Genomic DNA, 22,722 nt, shown 5'->3' on the forward strand with positions numbered 1-22,722 from the left:
GTGGGGAACTTTCAACATTTCCATCCTATGATTTGGAAATGACCCTTCTCACTCCTCTCAGCCTTAGTCCGAACTTATTGATATACTTATTTTGGATACAGTTTAATGTTTTTATTCTGCTATCTGGGTCATTCTCATAGAGAGATGGATGGGTGGGTGAATAGATGGAGAGAGAGAGAGATAGGCAGACTGACAGATGGAACTGTGCTAAGGATGTGTGGCAATCCAGTTCCAGATAACAGAGAATACACCACAGGCTTTAGTCTCAAGGTTTCCAGTCCATAAGAGCTGTATAATGGTCAACTTTCCAAGCAGAAGCTAAACAACCATCATTCTACTGCATGCAATATAGTTTCTCAAAGTTTTTGATGAAAGTAGAATCAGTAAGGTGTTCCATTAGAAAGTCCTAAATAACTTCAAGATACTTTTAAATGTTCTTTTAATTTGTACCGTGGAAGTAATATGAGGAGCTGGAGTTGGAGGTGGTTATTGAAGCCTGAGTATGGATGTCTTCCATCACTAGTTGGTGCCATAACCTTTTTCGGCTTTCTTCCCCACCCTCTCCCCACCCTGAAACACTTAAGAACACTTTCTAGACCAAAATGAAAATGGTCAAATAAATTAATGACATATTTTTGAATTTTGAAGATGAGCAACTACCAGACTTAAAATTCTAGAGGTGATGTCAGGATTGATAAGTATAGTAAATTAGAAGTTGCTCTTTATAAGCAAAAGAGTTTGTATGTCAGGACTGGAAACCTCACACCCATGAGCCTGCCTGTGCACTGAATTATTATCATTTTCTCCAATGCCTTATTAGTCTTTGGGGCCACTTCCTGAGTTTGAATCCTGGCCCTGCCACTTACTAGCTATGTGTCTCTGACCAAGTTTCTTAATCTCTGTGCCTCAGTTTCATTATCTGTGAGTCTATTAATTAGCCCACTTAATGCCCATTCCTGCCTCCTCCTAGCATCATTTCTTGTCTTACAGAGGGTGGCAGTTTTCATTTCTAGAACCTGCTGCAGCTAGTGTTCTGGATGTGAGTCGGATCTGCTAATCAAATGCATTCCCATAAAGCTCTGAATTCAGGCTTAGATTATGTGGGAAGACAGATGGGGCTGGGACCTTCATTTCTAGCTGGTGTGGATAATGGCAGAGGCAGCATGGTTCTGAAACTGGCAGCTGTAGTAATAGCTTCCTGACTTGACAGGCAGCTTCCTGATTGAGAAGCTTCCAAATTGTAGCAGAAACTGAGTTTGGAGCAGCATCTGTAGCAGCAGCTTCCTGGTTCTTTAGGTTCCAGCGGCCCCTTTGGCTGTCCAGTTCTGCTTAGTGATTTGAGGAGTAACCCCTAAAAGTTTAGCTTAGAGTCTGTCTCTGCAGCTTTCCTAACAATGATATGAATTATGTTATACTTCTTAATACCTCTCTTTCTGCTTAAGGTAGCCAAAGTGATTTATGTTGGCTGCAACTAAAGATCAGGAACAGTAAACTTCCCTCACAGAGTCGTTGTGAGGAAAGATAAGGCATTTAAAGTGCTTAAAACATGTGGCATGCCTATTTTTTTTTTTTTTTGGACAGTCTTAGGGTTTTTTCTGGCCTCAATCAATGGTATACCTACAACCGTGAATAACATAGATATTTATTAGTTTGTTGGTTCATCATTCACTCATTCATACATTTATTGAAACAAATATTTGCTGAATGGCTATTCTAATCAAGACATGTTCCAGCTGTCTTCGGGCAGCTGAACCGAACTGAACATTAGATGAACATTAGAATCATCTGGGAATCTTTTTAAAAAAAAAAACCTTAACGTCTATGCCACATTCAAGACTTATTGAAGACAGGGAGTGTGTGTGTGTGTGTGTGTGTGTGTGTGTGTCTGTGTGTGTAGATATTTTTTTAATTGAGATACAATTCTTATAAAGTACACAGGTCTTATGTGTTACAGCTTGGTGGATTTTTACATATGTGTATACCCAATTATATACTACCTAGGTCAGTGTATAGGAAAACAGAAATATGCATGAAAGATTTATTGCGTGCATGGAGTTTGGGGGGCTCCTTTTAAAAGAGCTGAAGTTTCAAATGCATTTGAGGTTTTGCCACTCAGAGGTCAAAGAAATTTAGTTATCTGGAATGACCAGTATAACTAGGTCATTTTCCTCCTTTTCCTTCTTCATAGTCCCCTACAAATTTGTACCCCTTTCTAGGTTTATGCAAGAAAACTGTTTCATTTATATGTGAAATGAAATGAATTTAAGAAGGATCTTAGGTAACAAAAAATCAATAAGGCAGCAAATGTTACTGCTAATAACTTTGTGAGTCATAACCTCTGATTCTGTGTATCTTCTTATGATTGACATAGTTCATTGGCTAAAAGAAAGTTTGCTTTCTTAAAATTAAGCTATATTTCTTCTTTCATGTGATCTCTTCAAAGAGAGTGAATATCATGAGAGAGTAAAAATAATTATTTTCCTTTTTTTCCCAAAAGAGTGCTTGATCTGTAAGCCAATGGCTGCACAATTAGTATTGCAATACTGAGGGCACTAGAGTAGCAGCATGAGCTGACTTAGGAAGATCAAGTGAGTAATTTTTGAAAAACATATGGAAACAGTTGATTACAGAGAGAAAATGACATCTGCAAAACATTAAAAGCATCTACATTTTTAATAAAACCAACTAGAACAACTTTGAAGTTGAATGATTTTGCATAATTAATTCATTACAGAATGAAACTTTTGGGAAACAAAATGTAGAATAAGCTACACTTTTAAGGTGATCACCTGTGATTTGGGATCAAAGTCTAGCATTGGAATACCGTTTCAAGGATAGCTGAACTATATTAGTGAATCACCAAAAGGAATAGAAAACATGAAAATTCTATGTAGCTCATTCCTCTGCCTTAAGATAAAATCTCCATAAATTGACCTAGGTGGTATGAATATTGTCCATTTTAAGCACTCTTAGAGAATGAGCTTTGGATATGAGGGCAGTCTGGCTATGACATTTATGATTTTGTTAAATGGCCAGTTAAATATCTTAATTTCCTCATCATTTCCTGAGTGGCCCTGGGTTGGCAGTTATTTTCTCTTAGAACTTCAAAGATATTATTCCACTGCCTTCTTGCTTGCATTGCTGCTATTGAAACATCAACAGTCAACTTAATTATCATTCATTTATAGGTAATCTGTCTTCTTTATGGCTGGTTTTAGGATTTTTATTTTTGCCTTTGATAATCTATAGTTTTATCTTGTACCTAGCCACAGAATTCTTTTCATTTATCCTGCTTGCAAAACACTGTGATTGCTAAATTTGAGAATTCATGCTTTTATCAGTTCTAAGAAATTCTCACTCATTAACTCATTGTCATTGCCTTTCCTACATTCTCTCTATTATCTTTTTCTGAAATTCCCATCAGATGCATGTGAGAACGTCTCACTTTGACTTACACATCTCAATTTTGTTTTGTTTTGTTTTCTCCATCTCTGTCTCTCTGTGGTAAATTCTGAGTAAATCTTCAAATCTGATTTCCATTTTCTAATTCTCTGTCCAGCAGTGTCTAATCTTCTGTTTTACCTATCTACTGAGGTATAAATACCTATTATTATAATTTTACATTTTTCTAAGCTTTTTTGTCTCTTTTTCTAATTTACCTGTTTGTTTATTTTTTGTAGTCTCTTGTTCTTTAGTCAAACTTCCGAATCCCTATTTTATTTCTTTAACAAAAGCATATTTATTTTATATTCTGTTAAGTCCAATAATCTGTTTCTGTGAGTCTCATTCTAGTGCTGGTTCTTTTTCTTTACTCCCTCTCAACAAAGGTGCCTTGTTTAAATAGGTATTTTGTGAGTATTGTTTTTACTGTAAACTCATATTCCATGGAACTTTGTGTGTAGGGTTTCTTTTGAGATTTGGAGTGAGAGTACAATCTTCTAAAAAGGGCTTGCATTTGCTTTCTCTAAACATATGAGAGCACATCAGTCTGGAACCATATTAAAATAAATACTAGCATAGAGGATTTTAGACCACAGAATAGTCTCAACTCAGACCACAAATATATGTGAGGTCTGGCTCATGGTTATATTTCTGGAGAGATGGTTCTTTTTTTTCTCTCCACTCAGAGCAAAGCCAAGACAGACAAGTGTTTTTAGTGCAACCCTTTATTTTTATTTTTTTATTTTTTAAAAATATTTTTAGCCTCGCCACATGTCATGTGGGATCCTAGTTCCCCAACCAAGGATTGAACACATGCCCCCTGCAGTGGAAGCTCGGAGTCTTACCCACTGGACCACCAGGGAAGTTCCTACAACCCTTTCCAAGGCACATTTCTTTCTAGTCCATCTTTTCTCTGAGGGCGGAGCTACAGGGCTCTCAGCCTTGTGCAGTGAGCTTCCTTTCAAGCACCCCATCTGGCCATGACCTAGACTTTGTGTCCCGAATGCTGTGTGGCCATTAAAGCTGATATGCTAGGTTTAGGCACCAGCTCAGGATTCACTTACCTCTTGGAACACCCACTCCTGTTTTCCTTTTGGTCTCTAAGGGCTTTCTTTACTTTATTCCAGCTTAGTCATGCATGTAAGAGATTTTTAAAAAATATCTTAACCAGCGTTTTTAGATATTTGGTCACAGGAAGGATTTGTCATATCCTTGTAAAGGTGGAAATTCAAAATTCCATGTTTGCACCCACTTCTAGCCCTTCTAGCTCCTGTTTCCATGTTAGAAACATTTTCAACACAAATGCATCCTAAACCCCTCACAGCCCATATTTTCTGTCATTTAGTCAGCCTTAGCTTTCATTTCTCTGCTGTTTATAGGCCTTTTCTGCATAGGTTGTATATTATGCTATTTAAAAATTTTGTTTATGGCTTTTTTCCCACTTCCACTGAGTTTTCTGTGTTCTCTGAAGTTATTTGTTACAGAAGAGAAGGCTCAAAGCTTTGCCTTTCTTCAGATTCAGCTGTTAGTGAGAGAAGGGAGAAGAGAGAAGGAAATTAAGAATTATCTCCTGTAACTGTTCTCATTGTATTTCCCAGTCTCATCTTGCCTTTTAAAATTTAACTCAGCACTACAATTCTGACTCAGCCAGCAGTCATTCTGTGAACCCAAATCTTTTCTTCCTAGTTTCTCAATCTTTTTTTATTTTTAATGTAACCTGTTTCTCTTTCATATGTATTTATTAACCTAAACTTTCCCTGAAGTTCTTCACTTGATCTCCATCTACTTCCAAAACCACCACCCCCACAGACTCCCTGGAGGTTGAGTCATTTCAGTCCCACCCACACTCTGGTGCTGGTGCTCCTTGGGGGGACAGATGAGGGCTCCACCAGCCTGGGCTTCTGTGTTTGACATGCCCACACGCTGAGGCACCTGCTGTTTCCACCCACAGTGGGATTGTGTTTGCTTTGCAGAGCATGCACTTGGGACCTCTCTGTAATCATAGTCCTACTGCTGTGAGATGGGCAATGTTCACTATGATTCATCCCACTAACTCTGACACCAGGATGGAGCAGTAATGAATGCTTGTTCATCTAGACTTTGCTTATAATGTTAATTTATCACTGCAGAGAAGACCTACAGGAGCATTTACAATTCACTTTTTAAAATCCTGGATGCTGGGACTTCCCTGGCAGTCCAGTGGTTAAGACTTTGTGCTTCCAATGTAGGGGACTCAGGTTCAATCCCTGGTCAGGGAACTAAGATCCCACATGCCGCATGGTGTGGCCAAAAAAAAAAAAAAGGCCTAGATGCTAAATGGCAAATAGCTTAATACATACATGCAACAACTCTGCTTCTGGTACTACTCTTGTCACTGTGATAATTATAAAGTAACTTATATTTGTTGAGCACTTACTACATGCTAGGTTTTATACTAATAAATCATTTAATTCTTACAACAGTCCTATGAGGCAGAGCTATTATTCCCATTTTACAGATGACAACATGGAGATTCAGAGATGTTAAGTAACTTGCCCATGGTCACATAGGCAGTAAGTGGCCATGGTAGGACTAACTCACGTCTTCTAAACACAAAGTCCACACTCGCCAACATCTTATCTGTCAGGACAAAAATATTCAGATTTCTAATCTATGACTATGAGCTTTTTTACAATAGCCAGAACTTAAATCCGCATTAGCTTGTCCTTTAAGGTAGCAAATTTGAACATATATGTACATTGAAACCATGCTGCTTGCTATTGCATAGAACTGACTTTGGAATTCCTTTGTGAGAACTACTTTCAGAACCAGCATGCGAAACATAAGAAAAGCAATTTCCTTTTGGAGATAAACCTTGCTTTTTAACCCATACCCAGTTACCCTGCAGGATCACCTACATTATTTATCAGATTTCACTCCTAATGCCTCTTGACATTTTCCAAAAGGGTAATTCTGTCCTCTGTGGATGGAGATTTGCCACCAATGAGGACATCCAAAAGAAGTTTCCTTCAATTTGTTAATATGGTTTATCACATTGATTGATTTGCGTATACTGAAGAATCCTTGCATTCCTGGGATAAACCCCACTTGATCATGGTGTATGATCCTTTTAATGTGCTGTTGGATTAGCTAATCTCATCTCAGTAGATGCAGAAAAAGCTTTTGACAAAATTCAACACCGATTTATAATAAAAACGCTCCAGAAAGTAGGCATAGAGGGAACTTACTTACCTCAACATAATAAAGAACATATATGACAAACCCACAGCCAACATCGTTCTCAATGGTACATAACTGAAACCATTTCCACTAAGATCAGGAACAAGACAAGGTTGATCACTCTCACCATTATTATTCAACATAGTTTTGGAAGTTTTAGCCACAGCAATCAGAGAAGAAAAAGAAATAAAAGGAATCCAAATCGGAAAAGAAGAAGAAAAGCTGTCACTGTTTGCAGATGACATGATACTATACATAGAGAATCCTAAAGATGCTACCAGAAAACTACTAGAGCTAATCAACGAATTTGGTAAAGTAGCAAGATACAAAATTAACGCACAGAAATCTCTTGCATTCCTATACACTAATGATGAAAAATCTGAAAGAGAAATTAAGGAAACAATCCCATTTACCATTGCAACAAAAAGAATAAAATATCTAGGAATAAACCTACCTAAGGAGACAAAAGACCTGTATGCAGAAAACTATAAAACACTGATGAAAGAAATTAAAGATGATACCAACAGATGGAGAGATATACCATGTTCTTGGATTTGAAGAATCAACATTGTGAAAATGACTCTACTACCCAAAGCAATCTACAGATTTAATGCAATCCCTATCAAATTACCAATGGCATTTTTCACAGAACTAGAAAAAAAAAAATTCACAATTTGTATGGAAACACAAAAGACCCCAAAAGGCCAAAGCAATCTTGAGAAAGAAAAACAGAGCTGGAGGAATCAGGCTCCCTGACTTCAGACTATACTACAAAACTACAGTAATCAAGACAGTATGGTACTGGCACAAAAACAGAAATATAGATCAATGGAACAGGATAGAAAGCCCAGAGATAAACCCACACACATATGGTCACCTTATTTTTCATAAAGGAGGCAAGAATATACAATGGAGAAAAGACAACCTCTTCAATAAGTGGTGCTGGGAAAACTGGACAGCTACATGTAAAAGAATGAAATTAGAACACTCCCTAACACCATATACAAAAATAAACTCAAAATGGATTAAAGACCTAAATATAAGGCCAGACACTGTAAAACTCTTAGAGGAAAACATAGGCAGAACACTCTATGGCATACATCACAGCAAGATCTTTTTTGACCCACCTCCTAGAGAAATGGAAATAAAAACAAAACTAAACAAATGGGTCCTAATGAAACTTAGAAGCTTTTGCACAGCAAAGGAAACCATAAACAAGACGAAAAGACAATCCTCAGAATGGGAGAAAATATTTGCAAATGAAGCAACTGACAAAGGATTAATCGCCAAAACTTACAAGGAGCTCTTGCAGCTCAATATCAAAAAAACAAATCACCCAATCCAAAAATGGGCAGAAGACCTAAATAGACATTTCTCCAAAGAAGATATACAGATTGCCAACAAACACGTGGAAGGATGCTCAACATCACTAATCATTAGAGAAATGCAAATCAAAACTACAATGAGGTATCACCTCACACCAGTCAGAATGGCCATCATCAAAAAATCTACAAAGAATAAATGCTGGAGAGGGTGTGGAGAAAAGGGAACTCTCTTGCACTGCTGGTGGGAATGTAAATTGATACAGCCACTATAGAGAACAGTATGGAGGTTCCTTAAAAAACTAAAAATAGAACTACCATACAACCCAGCAATCCCACTACTGGGCATATACCCTGAGAAAAAAAGAGTCATGTACCACAACGTTCATTGCAGCTCTATTTACAATAGCCAGGACATGGAAGCAACCTAAGTGTCCATCAACAGATGAATGGATAAAGAAGATGTGGCACATATATACAGTGGAATATTACTCAGCCATAAAAAGAAATGAAATTGAGTTATTTGTAGTGAGGTGGCTGGACCTAGAGTCTATCATACCGAGTGAAGTAAGTCAGAAAGAGAAAAACACATATATGTATGCTAACACATATATATGGAATCTAAAAAAAAAAAAAAAAAATGTTCTGAAGAACCTAGGGGCAGGACAGGAATAAAGACGCAGACGTAGAGAATGGACTTGAGGACACGGGGAGGGGGAAGGGTAAGCTGGGACGAAGTGAGAGAGTGGCATTGATTTACATACACTTCCAAATGTAAAATAGATAGCTGGTGGGAAGCAGCCACATAGCACAGGGAGATCAGCTTGGTGCTTCGTGACCACCTAGAGGTGTGGGATAGGGAGGGTGGGAGGGAGACGCAAGAAGGAGATATGTGGATATATGTATATGTATAGCTGATTCACTTTGTTATAAAGCAGAAACTAACACACCATTGTAAAGCAATTATACTCCAATAAAGATGTTAAAAAAAAAAGTTTCCGGAGCAAGTGAAGACACTTTCTAAGAGGCTCCAAAATGTTCTCAGCAACATCAGCATTTTTAAAATAAGAACTCCCCCCCCCCCCCCACTCCCCAGGGCGATTACTTTGAAGGGGGAACACTCAGCTATATATTTACATTCTGGTGTATTTGTTTCCAATTCAGTCTGTCACTTCATAGATGTACTTAACTTTGATTTGATGTGGAGTGAAATCTGTTTACACAAATATGTGTCTAACAAAAATACTGCTATGTGTAGAGAAATATCAGACTTTCCTTGTCTGTCTCTCTCAGAAAGTCTTACTGCCGGTGTCAACACTGGAACTGGCTCAGTTTTGACAGGAATTCTGTTCTGTTCCTCTTTAAATCTTAAAACTAGGAAATACTGACTTGTGGATTTGGACAGATTGTGAGTAGGCCCTCATTCTTCTTCAAGGAAAACGGATTGGCTTTTTGCTTCTCCAGCAAAGGGGAAGGATCTTCTTGCTAAATATGTCTCCAGCAACACTTCAAGCATCATTTTTAAAGTGCTTACTTTTTTCTTACAGTGAAGGTTAAGGTTAAAGTTTCAAGCATCATCTTAATTAGCGGCTCACGTTTAAATCAACTCTGCTGAAGTAAACAGCCGTATTCAAAATGGTAATGTTGCCATAGCAACCTAAATCCAACTCATTTGCTTTTTCTGCTCACAATTGTTCCTTACTATCTAGGCCAGGATTTGAAACAAATCTGCTGAAACATCCCATGTAAATGAGATTTTAAAAACCACCTGGGGGAAAAACACTTTAAAACAACGGCTTTAAATGTTACTGTGAAGCGCCTAATTCGAAATGGCTCCTGAAGGAGCTTAGGTCCCTTGTCTGATGGCCTCTCCTGGTCATCCCTTCTCAGGACTCCTCGTGCCCAGAACGTGGACGGGGTCAATGGATCACAGTTCTTTTTTTTTAACAATCAATGGATTACAGTTCTTTTTTTTTAACAATTTTTTTAATTGAAAAACTTGATTTACAATGTTAATTTCTGTTGTACAGCAAAGTGATTCAGTTATACATATATATATATATATATATATATATATATATATACATTTTTTTCCATTATGGTTTATCTCAGGACCTTAAATATAGTTCTCTGTGCTATACAGTAAGACCTTGTCGTTATCCATTCTATAAGTAATAGTTTGCATCTGCTAACCCCAAACTCCCAGTTTATCCCTCCCCCACCGGCCCTTCCCTTTGGCAACAAGTCTATTCTCTATGTCTGTGGGGACCACAGCTCTTGTTCCAACTTTAGCTAAACAGTTCTGGTCCAGAAAGTGAGAGAGTTGAACAAGGTAACTCCCCTTGGCTTTTCCAGCTGTGAAAGGATCAGGTTCTCTGTCCCGTTAACTTGGTTACTACTTAACAAAATACGAAACCAAGCTGTTTTAAATCAAGCCTCAGGCTAATCCTCGGTCTCATAGTAAAGAAGAGAATTGTTATGCATTTCTAGGATCTAAGCCTGTGGTCTCTAAACGTCAATTATGAATCATCTCGGGAGGCTCTTGAACCCCTTGCCTGGCCCATCATCACCAACATGTAAAACCATCAGCGATCCTCATTATGGCAAATGATAGTTACATAAAAATGATTTTAATTAAGAAAATTAATGAGCAGATTAGCCTTTTTTTGTGTTCTAGTTGCAAATCTCTGCATTAAGTGACTCTGGAGACTTGGTCCTATCTTAATTTTCTTGTCTGGAAAATGAGACTCAGTAAGCTGGATGTGATCCCGGCCCCTGGATCAGGCTTGGTGTATGACTTTTTTATTAAATCGAGTAGAAACATAATATCACTTTTTGGTAGTGATAAGCTGACACCAGGAGAGTTGTTTTGCTTGAGAAAGTTTGCCATTAGAACAAAAACAGAACTTGAGGCTTCTCATGAAGTCTGTTTTTCATCCTCACATTTTTTTTTTTTTAATCCCCTTCAGACTGGAAAAAAAACTAGTCATGAGATTAATTGGAGAAAAGTCAGACAAAGATATTGTTTTCTTTATAATTCATTTTCTATGCCATTAAAAAGAATATAGAAAAGAGACAAAAAAAAAAACAGAAAGAAAAATGGTAAAGAATATGAACATGCAGTTCACAGTAAGGAAACTCAAGTGGCCAATAAGTATATGAAGAGCAGCTCAGCCATGCGAGTAATCAGAGAAATGTGAACCCAATAATGAGATACCGCTTGAAATGTCTGACAATATCAGGGTTTGGCGAAGCTGTGGAGAAACAGGAAAATCTAGACAGTGCTGGTGGGACTGTAAATGCTGCAACCACTTTGGAGAGTGATCTGTCAGGATCTAGTGAAATCGAAAACGCATGTTTCCTTCAACTCAGCAATTCCACTCCTGTATGTATTTCCAGAGAAAGTCTCACAAGTGCACAAGGGCTCACTAAGGCCTTGTTTGTGATAGTGAAAAATTAGGCACAACCCACATGTCCTTCAGCAAGAGGATGGATGAAAACTAATGCAGCCTGTCCCTACATTCACATGTATATATATATCAATAATGGCTAGAAGTAAAAAATCATAAGGTTGGGTGAAAAAAAGCAAAACTTTGTATATTGAAAATAAGATTAAAAAGATCATCACACATAAAGCAACACTGTCTTGCTTATGGATACATATATATGTAAGGTATAAAAATGGGCTGGAAGGAATCAATTTCTATGTAGGAATTTCTATTTCTATGTCAACTTTAATTGAATTGTTTAATTCTTCTTTAATAGGAAAAAAAGACTTGAAGCAAATATGACATATGTTAATTGTCAATCTGGAGTGGTGTGAACTTAGATATTATAGTTCCCTGTAATTTTCAGAACATTTTTAATTTCTTTAGAAAAAGACATAAAATGCCAAGGTAAAAGTAAGATAGCTTATGAATCAGACAGTAGAGACTGACCTTATTAATTGCCCTGGGCACCTACTTTTAGGGCTGTTCACCTATCACACATATTTTTGTATTTTTCCAGCATTCATTTTATTTCACAACAGTTGCCTTTTAGAGGTCTGTGTCCTCTGCCCATTGCATCTGTTCGTCATTAGGATGAAAGGTGACAGCATGGGTGATTCATCCAGTTTTTACTTTCAGATGTAAGTAAGTACAGACCTAGACTGTGGTTTCAAAAACACCTGACCAGACCATCCATCCTTTGAGGTGTTAACTGGGATTAAATATCTTGATGTCCACACCTCCTTGGGCTCCCTTGTATGTGGTTTTTGTCCTTTAAAGGAACAGCTGCAAATTCTAAACCGTATAAACCATCAGGCAAAAGGAGGCTTAAGCTGATTGATTTTTCTTGTCATTAATTTTACGTTATTAATAAGATAGGAAGTAAGTAACAGTGCTGGTGTTATACCTTAAGAGGAGGGGGACAGTCAGATGAAACCAGAAAGAGGAATCTAAGCAAGTTGCTGATGGGGTAGAGTGAACCGAGGCCCTTCACTTGCAGGGCAGTAATAAAAAGGTTCTTGGACAGCAAGAGGGTAGGAGAAATACCAGGTATGAAAAAGAGGGGAAAGGAAAAGAGGATGGTCTTGGAGTACAGTAGAACAAATCCACAGAAGGTTTAGCAAAAAAAAAAAAAAAAAAAGTCTGTAGGTACATTATTTATACCACAGACTGGCATTATTTCTGGCATCAAACTCAACCCCCCTGCCCCGCCCCAGGTATGTGTGGTGGAACGTCTCACTGTTGACCAAGATATATGTGCCCCCTCCTCCAGCGTCAGCTTATATATGTAATTTATCATGATTCATGTATTCACATAGTGGATTGTGTAATCCAAGGCCCGTTTGAGAGTGAAAAAGGGTGCTATTAATAATTAATTGAGACAATAGGCACAAACAGGGGATTTGCTGGGCAAACAGCCCAGTTACGCTAGTGAATAGTGGTCACCCTACTAATACACACATTTACATGTGCATTTGAAAGTAAAACTCATCAAATAAAACAAAACATCAAAATTTTTAAAATGTATCTACCGTGTGCTGGCCCTGGGGATACACCAGGTAACAAGAGAGACAAAAAACCTTGAGTAGGAGAAGATTGACAATAAACAAACAAATCATACATTATTAGGTACTGTTAGGTTTATATGGAAAGTATAAGGCAGACAAGGGAGATAGGGACAGCAAGGGTCTAGGGAGTGAAGGAAATGTAATTTTAAATAGTGTGCTCGAGGAAAGTATGGCAGACTGAATTATTGTTCACCAGTAATCTCTGCCTCTCCCTACAGGAGAATTTTTCTTCCTCATTCTTTTGAAATCAGGTTTGGCCATACAACTTAACATTGGCAATGATATGTGAACAGAAGTGACAGAGCTCTCCCGGTGACTGTCTGCTCCACCATGCTCTTTTCCCTCTGCTATAGTCACTAAACAATGTTGAGGTAGTGGCTGCCCCAGTGGCCTGGGTTCCAGGGAAAGGGCAAGGATGATACAGATCCACTTGTAGTATGACACAGAGTGCAAGTAGTAAGGAACAATCCCTTGTTGTTTTATGAGATTTGGGGCTTGCTTGTTAAGTAGCATACCCTAGCCCATCCTGACTAATACAGAAGGCCTCACTGAGAAGGTAACATCTGAGCAGAGAACTGAAGGTTGTGAGGAAACCAACTGTGCGGATATGTGGAAAGATCATGTTCCACAGGGAGGAACAGCAAGTGCAAAGGTTTTGAAGAGGGAACATTCTTGATGCGTTCCAGGATCAGGAAAGAAGCCAGGATGCAGAGGTATCAGCACCCTGCAGCCTGTGGGGCTGGAGGTAGGACTTATTTTTGTCCATCCAGTGATCCTGCTCAATCCTCTATTCCTCCACAAAGTATGGAGTGGGGAGGCAGGAATGAGAGGCGTAGGAGAGGATATGAAGGAAAGGTAGGTGAGATCTGGAGCAGGAAGATGCAGCCTAGCAGAGTGGTGCCCCACATCCTTGGACCACAAACCCTAATACACTAAAATTGGTAGCTCACCCATGTAGATACCTTGGGAGGCCTCTGACTGCTGTCATGAAGAAGATGAGTCAGTGCACCCAAAGTGTGCCCTCCTCCCATTCACCTTGTTCTCTCATGCCCGTGACTTTTTCTTAGAGCCTCCAACAGACAAACCAAGGCAGCAGGGTCACCCTTAGGAGTGTGCCACGCAGTGCCCTGAGAAATGAGCAGCTTCCCCTCCAAGCAACATAGAAGGCCATACAAACCACATGTTCCTTCTTTCCTTGAATCCTGATAATCCGTCATATGTTTATTGTCTTAGAGTAGATTTCTTTCAGCTCTGTACAGCCTTGAAGCCACAGATCCTCCCAATTAGCAGTTGCTGGTAAAAGAAACTCTGGACAAATAGGCAGAGTGGGCAGCTATTGATGCTGCTGCCTGGAGGAGGCAGAGTTAAACGTCAAGCCCATTTAAAGGGAACCTGTTAAGGATGTAACCTAAAATGTGCCGCAGAGGTCAAACCCCACTGTGCGCTTATCAGCTGCAGAAGTAGGCACTGAAGAGTCACTGGAAGAAACCCCCATTAAATATCCGGGTTTCTGATGGCCAATGGCATTAATCTCAGAACGCAGCCATTAATCTCAAATGCTCCATGCTAATTGACTGTCTCGGATTACTAAACTCAAATAACCTCTATAACTCCTCAAGATATAAAAATAGTTTTAGGTTTATAAGAATCTCAAATATCTATACGTTATCTCTTCTCTCTTTGGTCAAAAGAAAATTTAACAAACGGATGTTCTGGTGGATAGATGACCTGGAAGCAATGCATGCAAGAGCGTTGTGGCGTCAAGCCCCATCCTTCTCTCTTCTTGCAAATCCTAGAGAAATCTATTCATGATGGAAAGCATATTGAAATAAAAAGGGAAATTCCACCCAATTTATATAATGCCAAAATCATTAGGACTGGGGCCCTTACTGAGAAAAAAAAAAAAAAAAAAAAAAAGCCATCTCAAGGTCTGAGAGGGAAGGAAAGCATGGTGCAAATAGGTGCCAGCAAGAAGGGCATTCACTATGCAAGGATCAGTAGCAAAGATGTCTCGGGGAGCTCAAGGCAAATCAATCTATTACAATTCAGTGGGATTCAGCATTCACTTCCCACTCCTTCCAGAATCCTTTGAGCCAGTGTTGCTCTCTGGGGGTGGAGGGCACTACTGGCATTTGGGGAAAGGATGATTCTTTGATATATGGGACTGTTCTGTGCATTGTAGGATGTTTACATCCTTGAGCCCACTCACTAAATGCAAGTAGCACTGTCCAATCACTGACACAAAAACATCCCCAGTCTGTCCCTAGAGTAGAGTCCCCAGTTGAGAGCCCTACAGGTCTGAGCTCTAGCAACAGGTAGAATAAAGTGGGGTTTGAATATAGCTGTGGGGATGCTCCACTGAGCAGGAACTGACCAAGTTATCAGAGATCCATCTTCCGTCCACGTGTAGGTGCATCAGGAAAAGAAGTGATTGGCTTTGTATACTGGTGAAGAAACTTTTAATACGTTGGGGTAAATTTAAATTTAAATAATTTTTTTTCATGATAAAATGTTTTTTATTTGTACTCTAAATGTTAATTAGGAATTATTTAATGAAAAGTTTACCTTTTTTGGAGATGGGTCAAGGGAATGGTGGGTACAAATAGCTAAGAAATAGTATGAGCCAATGTAAAAATAAGGAGTTGTTCGAAAGCCAAAACTGATCCTTAAACTATCTGAGAAATGAAATGTCAGGATCCCAGTGTCAAGTGTGAGCCTCACTACTAACTAGCTGTGCAACTTTTTGTTGTAATTTTTTTTTTTTTTTGACCACAACAAAAGCAACAATGATTGCAATTACCAAACATGAAACACACTCATACTATGTCATAATATTGACATTCAGTCCAGTAATCCTCCACTGTAACAGCTCCTTTACTTTGCAGTGAAAATTGATTTGTATATTCTTTGCCTCTGAGTCCTTGTGGGATTTTTTTTTTTTTTAATTCAGACAGAAAGTCACAAAAATTATACTCATCCTCATCAGTTCACTCAGTCCCATGTAATTAATTTTTTTTTTCATCTTGATCTTTTGTTAGCACTTTTATGAGTTCATCAGTTTTTCATTAGAGTTCTGAAAATGCTTATTCATTCAGTTCAGCAGTACAGTCAGTTAGCAGAAACCTGTACTTGTCAGAGTCTTTTCCATGAATTTCTTGAAGATGAAACCCTTTTATGTGCAACTTTTTAAACCCCTATATCTCTCTGCCTGTCTCTCATCTGTGAAATTATTGCAGCAGGTCTCTTTACACATAAATAAAAATCAAAGCAAAACAAAACCCTTCAACTGCAACAGCAACAGGATAGAGCTGACAGAAAAGTTCACGTCTTAGAGAACAAATCAAGAAATGGATTACTTTATGTTAGAATAAAAACATTTAAAAATGATTTGGATGCCTTCCTCCCAGGATGGAGTGAGGAAAACAGCCTAGATGCCTCAGAGCCTCATTCTTGGTTGGATTTACTCCACCAGGACCGTGCTTCACACCCAGTGGGAGCACCGTAAATGCTGAGTGAGTGCTGACACCTGCTTTGTGCAGCATGCATGAATGGCAGTGCATTCCCTAGCAACTGAACAGCGTACAATAACTCTTATGAATTTTTAGATTAAATTTACCCAAACATATTAAATGTTTAAATTTAAATTAAATGTTTTAAATTTAAATGATTTACCCAAACATTTAATATACCCAAAAGGCCACAACAGCCACATGATTAGAGAGATGGCTTTGTAGTTGGAAGTAAAGCAAATTTTAAAAGGAAATCAAAGTCTGAAATGAACTGGAGGCAGTGTTCAAAAGAACTGATGTAGTAAATAACTCAATGCATGTTGTCATTACTCTTCTGGAAAGGGGAAGGAGGGTTTCTTTGAAGACAAGCTGCTGTCTGCTTGACATTTGCATGTAAAATAGAGGAGACAGGCTAGTTTTTTAGGTTCTTTCGTGGATACTGAATTTCAAAAATTAAATGAAATATAACAGTGAGACACAGATGAAAAATTTTTTAATCTGCATATCAAAGTTATTGATCAGTTACTTAATAAGTACCTGCCCTGCTACTTGGAGTGTCACTGCTGAGCTCTCCTTCTCTCTCCCACTCTTCCCATTGACACTTCTCAGCCTCTGGCTTCCTGCCTTACCCCCCAGGACCAGATCATCTGTGGGGAGGAAGGTGTGAAGGAACACCTCATGCTGCCATGGTGGGACCCTTCCCCTTCCCCTTTCTCCTCGCCTCTCTAATGGCAGTACATTCGTTAGGCGAGTACATTTGCCAAGCCCTGGACTAAGGCTGTTTTGTTTGTTTTAATTTTAAAGTAGGCCACCCAAAGAAATTTTAACAATTATTCCTCCAGAGGTTTGTTTTAATTTTTTTCTTGAAACAATCTCAAACTCAGAAAACTTGCAAGTACAAGTAACATTTTTTTTCATGAATTATTTGAGAGTAAGCCACCAACCTGTTGCGCACCATCCCTGATTTTCCTACAAACAAGGACATTCTCCTACAAAGCCCAATGAAACCATCAAAATCAGGAAATTAACAGTGACACATTACTACCGTCTCATCCCCAGACCCCATTCACGGAGCCCAAGAATGTTCTGTAGAGCAAAAGGAGCCAGAGGAAATCATGTGCTGCATTTAGTCGTCCTGTCTCTGTAGTCTCCTTCAGTCTGGAACAACTGCTCAGCCTTTCCTTGGTTTTCATGAACTTGGCACTTCTGAAGAGTACAGGCCATTCATTTCGTAGAATGTCTCTTGATTTGGTTTTGTCTGCCGCTTCCTCATAATTGGTTCAGGTGATGCACCTTTGGCAGGACTATCCGAGAAGTGATGCTGGGTCTTCCCGTTACACCTGGTCAGGTTGCACATGATTTTGATTTGTCCCGTTACTCATTGGTGCTCATTTAGATCACTTGTGGATGGTGATATTTGCCACGCTTCTCTGCTATATTTAAAGTTATTCTTTTTCCCTTTGTAACTAATAAGTATCTTATGGGGAGGTACTCTGAGGCTGTAAGTATCCCATTCCTCTTCAAACTTTCAATTATTTTATGGATTCATGGTTTTCTGTTTTAATAAATGGGTTATAATCTGTTAACTCTCATTTTTTTGATGCTCAAGTTGTTCCAGATTTGGCCAGAGGATCCCTTTTGAGCCGGCCTCACCTCCCCCTTGCTGTGCCCCCATCATTCTTCGAGCATTAGAGAACGGTGAGATGTTCCAGGCTCATCTTGTACTTTCCTATCACCAGCCTGGAATCAGCCATTCTTCAAGGTTGGCTAAGTGCTTTGCATATATTATCTTAGTTAATTCTCACAACATGAGAATCATGAGCTGATAACTGGTAGTGTCTCCATTTTGCACACCAGGAGACTGAGTCTCAGAGGTGTTAGGTAACTTAGTGTTGCACAACTTGAATTTGGCAGAGCAGGGATTTGAACTTGGGTCTACTTGACTTTGGAGACTGTGTTACAAGTCACTCTGCTTTAGATGATCCCCAGCTTTCCACTCTGTCTATCCACATCACCTTCCATGTTGTAGAACCTATTGACCTATGTGGATAAGAAAGTTGCTATTGGAAAGTGTGCTCAGCATTCCAAGTGAGGTGGCCAGGAAGTCCTCTCCTGCAGTTTCTCTGACACAAGGGCTGGAAAGAGGCCAGCCTCTGCCACCCTCACCCTCTGCCCATCCAGGAGGCTGCAGTTCAGCAATGGGCTTGTTGGGAGGAACTTAGGCAGAACTAGGCAGAAGCTCTGGGCATAGCAGCAGCAAAGGAAATTTCTTTTCCTTTTTTAAAAATTTTATTTTATTTTTTAGGCTTGAGGGGCCTGGGACATAAACTAGGCTTGCTGAAATCCAGTGTAATGGAAGCACCATCCCTGCCACTGAATTCTTTAAAAAGCACGGTCGCTGTTGTCTGTCCCAGGAGCCTGTCTGGCCACTCTGTGAATTCTCTCTCCTTCTGCCTCCAGGCTGGGTCTCAGGCTGCTGAAGGTACAGCCAGCTGGTAGAGGGGGATAATGACAACCAGCCATGGAGTAGTTTAGTTTCTGCTTCTTCTTGCCACATGGCCTTGTTCATTAACCCTCCTCCTGTTTCCACAGTCTCTGATTCTGGTCCCTTCCTAATAAGACTGCACGTAGCCTTCTCCAAAGAGGCACCCCTCACTAATTCTGCTACGTGCTGATCCTTCCCTTACACTGCATTTGTCTTTGCATCCACGCTGTCCCCAGTCAATGTCATCACATCTTTGTGTATTTATGTATATCCTGTGAGTATTTTCCAGTTGTTTGATGTCTAGAAGTATGTCTCCTCTTCCTAGTTAAGGTCTAACTATCTCAGGTGAAGAACATGGTCTTCAGCATCCTCTGTTTATCTTGTAGCAACTTGTAATGAGTTACATTTATATCATCACCTTTCTGTAAATGTGTGTTGAGTCAATGAATGCTTGTCCACGTGTGGCCCTGCGTGTGTCTCACAAAACGTGTGTCCACATTCTTTTTGGATACTCTAATGCTTTGGATTATACTTCTCCATTCCCTGTATTACCGTAGAAGTTCTAGGCAAGAGATCGTTTAGTAAAACTCTTGTTTTGTAGATGAGAAAGCCGAAGCTCAGAAAGGTGTCATATCTACCTGGTAGTAAAACTAGAGTCAAAACCCCAAATCCTGCCTCCTTTTCTAAAACTTCACCCACTGCATCATTCAACATTCTTCATCATTAGCAAGTACAAATATTTTTTATTATAACTACTTGTTGAATTAGCAAGGGTGGGGTGTGTGTGGAATTAAAGTTAGTAATTTAATAAAGCTTATATCGGAGTGAAAAAAGGAAAATATATTTTGATTTAAAGTATGAAATTTTAAAGAATAAACCTGGTAGTTGTATAAGGAATTCTGCAACTTGCAAATTAATTTTTTGCATGAAGTCTTTTCTAGAACACATCGATAGGAACATTCTGTTTCAAAAGACCTAAGAGATTCCTATGTTAAGAATTAGGGTGCCCAGGGAGGTACAGAAAGTTACAGGAACTAGGGTTTGTCTTCAGTTCTGGTTTCTTCTTGTCTATTATTAAATCACTTAGTTTGTTACCCCTCCTTTAAAAAGCACAAAGGTGGTAATTTTAATTTAGAGGTAAAGAGTCTATAGGATTATTGTAGGGGGTAGAAAAGAAAATGTCTGAACTGCATAAATGCCCAGAATCGTCCACACTGGGGTCACTGCTGCTGTGTTTGTGCCATGGATCCCTTTGGCATCTGGTGAAGCCTCTCGACCCCTTCTCAGAATAATGTTTTTAAATGCATGAAGTAAAACATATAGGATTACTAAGGAAAATATATTGAAATGTAGTTATTAAAATATTTAAAGAACAAAGATATGATATTGTAAAGAATATGTAATGCTTTTTTATTAAGACTTACATAATAAGATCTAGTGTCAGAACTATTAACTATGGTGATTTCAGAGTAGTGTGTCTTAGGCTGCTCGGGCTGCCCTAACAAAGTACTGTAAACTGGGTGGCTCACACAACAGAAATGTATTTTCTCACAGTTCCAGAGGCTGAAAGTCTGAGATCAGGGTGCCACCATGGTCAGGTTGTGGTTAGGACTCTCTTTCTGGCTTACAGAAGATCACTTTTTCATTGTGTCCTCACATGCTCACACGGCCTTTCCTTGGTTTTTGCACATCCGGAGGCGGGTGGGAGGCAATAGGGAGAGAGAGGGGTCTCTTCCTCTTCTTATAAGGCCTTCAGTCCTATCTGATTAGGGCCACACCCTTTTGACCTCATTTAACCTTAATAACCTCCTAAAAGCCCCATATCCAATTATAGTCACATTAAGGATTAGGCCTTCAACATATGAATTTTGGAGGGACACAGTTAGTTCCATAGCATAATGATAAGCATAAATGGTATTTTAAAACCTCTTCAACAAGCTCTAATATGAAATGAAAATAACTGTGATCTGTTGGTAACAGGGTCACAGGTACTGCTGCTAATAAGTTTGTTGCCTACATTCATCATGGATGGAAATTCCTAATTTCAGGTAGAGGTTAATGAAAATAAGATAAGATTTTTTTCCCCCATACTAGTTCACAGCCACCCTGAATTTCTATATAAGGACTCCCAGGTTAAGAACCCCTGATACATGCAAGTGTCTTACTTTGAGCAGACAAGTGGCATAATCCCAGGATAGTGGGAACAGATTCTGAAATCAGCTGATTCTGTCCATTGCCAGTTACCCAGGAATAGTGAGTGTGTTAAACTGAAAAGAAACATCATCTGCTCTTGCCTTGCTTTTTGATATTTTAAAATATGTGTTTGAGTATTGGAATGTGTTTTGTCTTACAGACGCTAGTAACCTAAATACTGAACAAAATGATTCCTGGACCTCTGAGAACTCCTGGCTTGACCCTTCTGTGAAGGGCCCACCAGAGACCAAGGCAGAGGAGGCTGGACTTCGGAAATCTCTGGATAGATTCTATGAAGTATTTGGCCATCCACAGCCAGCCTCTGGAAATTCACTCTCCACATCTGTCTACCAGTGCCTGTCTCAGAAAATCAATGAACTGAAGGGCAAGGAGAACCAAAAGTACACCCTCCGCAGTTTTCAAATGGCACGGGTCATCTTCAACCGGGACGGCTGCTCCATCTTACAGAAACATTCCAGGGATGCCCACTTTTACCCAACCAGAGAAGGAAGTGCGTCTCTGGAGGATGAAAAGCTGACCCCAGGACTTTCAAAAGAAATTATTCATTTCCTCTTGCAGCAGAACTTGATGAAAGACCCATAAGTGTTGCCTGGTGGTGAGAGCAAGCATATGCGGGGTAGCCCTGTGGCTGATACTGCTGGTGCATCACCCAGAACCCCTCAGGTCTCTTGCCAGCTCTGTGTGCCCAGCCCCCAGCTAAGTGCTTTGCAGGCAAAGGCTGGCATCTGTGATCTGGTCCTGGAGCCAGTTCAGCCCAAATGGAGAGCCAGCAGTGTCTGGGGGTTTTATTGCCTCCATGGCCACCCCATCTCCTACCCAACCCTTTGACCTAAGGCTGGTGACCAACTGGTTTGGGAGTCTGAAAGTCCAGCTTCCTTGTCTCCAGGAAGGACATGCTCTGAGGCATGATTCAAGTTCCAGAGCTCTCCTCCTGATCAGGCCAAGGCTGGGGCTTCGCATGAAATCTTACTCTTGCCTGGCTCCTTCCTTCCCCTGTCCTTCTCCCACTCACTGGTGTCTCCTGGGAGCGTTTCCTTAATAAATCTCTTGCACCTGAACCCTTGACTCAGATTCTACTTCTGGAAGAAGCCGACCTAAGAGAATAGGCTTCCGTTCAATGAGTTTTTTTTTCTTGTTTTTAATTTATTTATTTTATTTTTATTTATTTTTGGCTGCGTTGGGTCTTCGTTGCTGCATGGGGGTTTTTCTCTAGTTGCAGCGAGCGGGAGCTACTCTTCGTTGCGGTTCACGGACTTCTCATTGCGGTGTCTTCTCTTGTTGTGGAGCATGGGCTCTAGGCACGTGGGCCTCAGTAGTTGTGGCTCACGGGGTCTAGAGCGCAGGCTCAGTAGTTGTGACGCACGGGCTTAGGTGCTCTGTGGCATGTGGGATCTTCCCGGACCAGGGCTCAAATCTGTGTCCCCTGCATTGGCGGGTGGATTCTTAACCACTGCACCACCAGAGAAGCCCTCAGTG

At 39.8% G+C, this 22,722-nt stretch overlaps 1 protein-coding gene across 4 annotated transcripts in view; it reads left to right on the forward strand.

Moving 5' to 3' along the window:
* The window catches only part of SHLD1 (shieldin complex subunit 1), a 99,377-nt gene extending 76,956 nt beyond the window's left edge, over nt 1-22,421 (forward strand). The window contains exon 4 of one of the 4 annotated variants that reach the window (XM_068524257.1): nt 21,386-22,414. In XM_068524257.1, coding sequence (XP_068380358.1) covers nt 21,386-21,828 — 443 coding nt within the window. In that variant the 3' untranslated portion in view covers nt 21,829-22,414. Of the gene's footprint in view, nt 1-21,385 lie in introns of all 4 variants that reach the window. The other 3 variants (XM_068524259.1, XM_068524258.1, XM_068524260.1) reach the window with 3 other exon arrangements.
* Nucleotides 22,422-22,722: the final 301 nt, after the last annotated feature.

Source organism: Eschrichtius robustus, chromosome 16 (genome assembly GCF_028021215.1).
Source record: "Eschrichtius robustus isolate mEscRob2 chromosome 16, mEscRob2.pri, whole genome shotgun sequence".
NCBI lineage: Eukaryota > Metazoa > Chordata > Mammalia > Artiodactyla > Eschrichtiidae > Eschrichtius > Eschrichtius robustus.